The 2,917-nt window shown below is 27.5% G+C and overlaps 1 protein-coding gene across 1 annotated transcript; it reads left to right on the top strand.

Annotated features, from left to right (window-relative positions):
* Window positions 1-1,412: 1,412 nt before the first annotated feature.
* On the top strand, window positions 1,413-2,591 carry LOC120088586 (actin-depolymerizing factor 5-like). The gene is made up of 3 exons (XM_039045986.2): window positions 1,413-1,552; window positions 1,640-1,899; window positions 2,114-2,591. The coding sequence occupies exons 1-3, from the start codon at window positions 1,532-1,534 to the stop codon at window positions 2,262-2,264; spliced, it is 432 nt and encodes a 143-aa protein (XP_038901914.1). The 5' UTR covers window positions 1,413-1,531; the 3' UTR covers window positions 2,265-2,591.
* Window positions 2,592-2,917: the final 326 nt, after the last annotated feature.

Here is a 2,917-nt window from a genome sequence, read left to right as displayed (position 1 = left end):
TATATAATCAAATTATTAATTTACAATCATTATAAAAGTATATATGTATCTATGGAGTAATACTTGTGGATATAATTTATTTTACAACTAATCGTTCTATTCTCCACATTAAGGGGGAAAAAAACCAACTCCATATTTTATTTAGATAATATAATAATTTATTGAATGAAATTCCATAATTATTGATATTTTATCCAACAATGATTAAGTACAATATTTGCAAAAGAGATATTATCATACTTTCTATATTATTTAAGCTTAGATAGTCCCTAATGTATAAATTTTGTTTTATTTTAGCCACAAAATTTTCAAAAGCATTCGTTTTTTATTATCAAAATTCAAACCTACTTTATTTCGGTTCTTAAATTTTCAAAACATCTACTTTAGTCTCTAATTATTTTTAAAAAAAAAAATACAATAATTTTGGTACACTTACTATGTTACTTTTGTACCTTAAATTTACTTGCCCTAATTTTTATCTCGCTTGAAATCACACTCATATTAACATGTTAATACACAAATCAAAACATGTCATTATTTTGTTAAAATTAAAATAAAAATATTCATTTTTTTTTCAATGTTTACATTTTTTTAAAAAAGTGAGAAACTGAAATAGACATTCTAAAAATTTAGAAATCAAATTGAAAACCAAAATAGTCATTTTAAATATTTAGGGATCCAAATAGATTAAACGTGGAAATTCAAGACTAAAATAAGACCTAAAGCTTAATATTCAATATTTAATGATGGTATGGTGGTGATTTTTTTTTTTAAGAAAAAAAGAATTATACTTGTGGTCATGGCATAAAATTTTCATCGATGCATATTTTCATAGTCCATGGTTTAACATCAATATAATACATAAATAACATCTTCATTATATTATAAAAAAATAACAATATAACATAAAAACGAATTAACAAAACATCACTTAACTTGTTTAATATGTAAAAAATATCTATTCATTTTTTTTTATTTTACAATCTTTGTAGAAATATACATCTAACATATTAGGTTAGAAATCGTTTTTGGTCCCTAAACTTTCATTCAAACAATAGTTTAGTCTATAAATTTTAACTGATAATAATTTAGTCTTTATACTTTTAAAATTATAACAATTTAGTCATTAAACTTTAATAAATAATAATTTAGTGCTTACTATAAAAAAATATTATTAGAATTTAATAAAATTTTATACACATATAAACTTATTGAGAATTACTTTTTTTTTAATAAACTATAAAGAACGTGTCATTACATAATAAAGTTGAAAGTTAATTTTGAAGAGAATTTTTATAATAAGAACTAAATTGTTAAAATTTCAAAATATTAAAACTTTTTAAGTACTAATTTTGAGAATATAGGAACTAAATGAAGAAAAAAAAAAGCGTAATTATGTGGAATTGATAAGGGCATTTTGGTAAGGTGATGTTTATATAAAGCCCCAACTGAGTTCACTCTCACTCACTCACGGTACTCCATTTTCAGAGCTCAAAGTTTTCAGAGACAGTTCCCGACGAGAGACCTAACAATGGCGATGGCTTTCAAGATGGTAACTAATTTCTTCAATTCTCTCTTACGATCTCCTCTGTTTGCTTCTTTCTTGATTCTGATTCCATTTCTTGACGCCGAATCTCAGGCAACCACTGGAATGTGGGTGAGTGATGAGTGCAAGAATTCGTTCATGGAGATGAAATGGAAGAAGGTTCATAGGTATATTGTGTTTAAGATCGATGAAGGGTCCAGATTAGTCACCGTCGACAAGGTCGGCGGTCCGGCCGAAAGCTACGATGATCTCACCGCTTCATTACCAAACGACGATTGTCGTTACGCGGTCTTCGATTTCGATTTCGTTACTGTTGATAATTGCAGAAAGAGCAAGATCTTCTTCATCGCCTGGTATCTTCCTCGATTCTTTTCTGTTTTTCCTCGATCGCATCTTGAATCTCGCTATAAAATTTCCTCAAATCCATAGTCTCTGTCTGATCGTAATCGGAATTCGAATTTCTTTAGGGAAACCCTAACTGATAATTTGAATCGAATTCTGTAAATTGAACGGATCTGAATGTGAAAATGGAAATGAAACAGAAACCGATGGGTTGATTTGATACAGGTCGCCCACGGAATCAAGAATCAGAGCAAAAATTCTATACGCAACATCAAAGGATGGGCTGAGGAGAGTACTGGAAGGAATTCATTATGAAGTTCAAGCAACCGATCCAACCGAGATGGGGATGGATGTGATCAAGGACAGAGCAAAATAAATAAATAAATAAATAAAGCTAATCAATCTTTAGGCATCTTTTACTTTGGATTTTTAATAATGAATGACCACTTTCAACTATGTTTATCTGATTTTTCCTTCTTGGTTTGTTCATCTTTTTAAAAATTTTCTTTAAGATTTTGGGGACTAATGTAAGTAAAAGGGAATGAAAAGGAAAATGTAATGTGTTGATCTAATGTTGATGAGAATTAAAGCCCCTTTTCTTTATTGTATTGGGTTTAATTTGGAAAAGGAGAGCTGATAATTTATGTAGTGTGTAATTTTAATCTTATAAATTGTAATTCATATATGTTTCTTTTTATTATTATTATTATTATCCTTTTGCTTTCTCACATACTAACCCTCTTCACATTTGATTTTATCAGACACCATTTCTTCATTTACACACTTTCTCCAATTATTTAATCATTATTGTAGGTTTAGATAAATTATAAACATACACTTTTATCTCAAGCTTCTATTATCATGGTTTTAAAGCTTTATGATTTTGTAGAACTTCATGACAAGCTTCAATTTATAAATTTATGCCTCATTTAATAACTTTTTGGGTCATGTTTCATGATCACTTTATTTTTCATTTTTAAATTTGTGTTTTTTTTTTTTAATTTCTTATATTTTTATTAGGGTTGTTTT

This window comes from Benincasa hispida, chromosome 10, assembly GCF_027475165.1.
Source record: "Benincasa hispida cultivar pf3 chromosome 10, pf3_genome.v1.1, whole genome shotgun sequence".
Lineage (NCBI taxonomy): Eukaryota > Viridiplantae > Streptophyta > Magnoliopsida > Cucurbitales > Cucurbitaceae > Benincasa > Benincasa hispida.
Note: the sequence above shows the minus strand (reverse complement) of the source record. Positions and strands in the feature narration are given on the sequence as shown.

Bases quoted from the DNA above. Each gene is read 5' to 3' on its own strand.
- LOC120088586 (XM_039045986.2), top strand. From the start codon at position 1,532: ATGGCGATGGCTTTCAAGATG. The intron at 1,553-1,639 runs GTAACTAATTTC...GCCGAATCTCAG, and splicing joins TGGCGATGGCTTTCAAGATG to GCAACCACTGGAATGTGGGT. The intron at 1,900-2,113 runs GTATCTTCCTCG...GATTTGATACAG, and splicing joins AAGATCTTCTTCATCGCCTG to GTCGCCCACGGAATCAAGAA.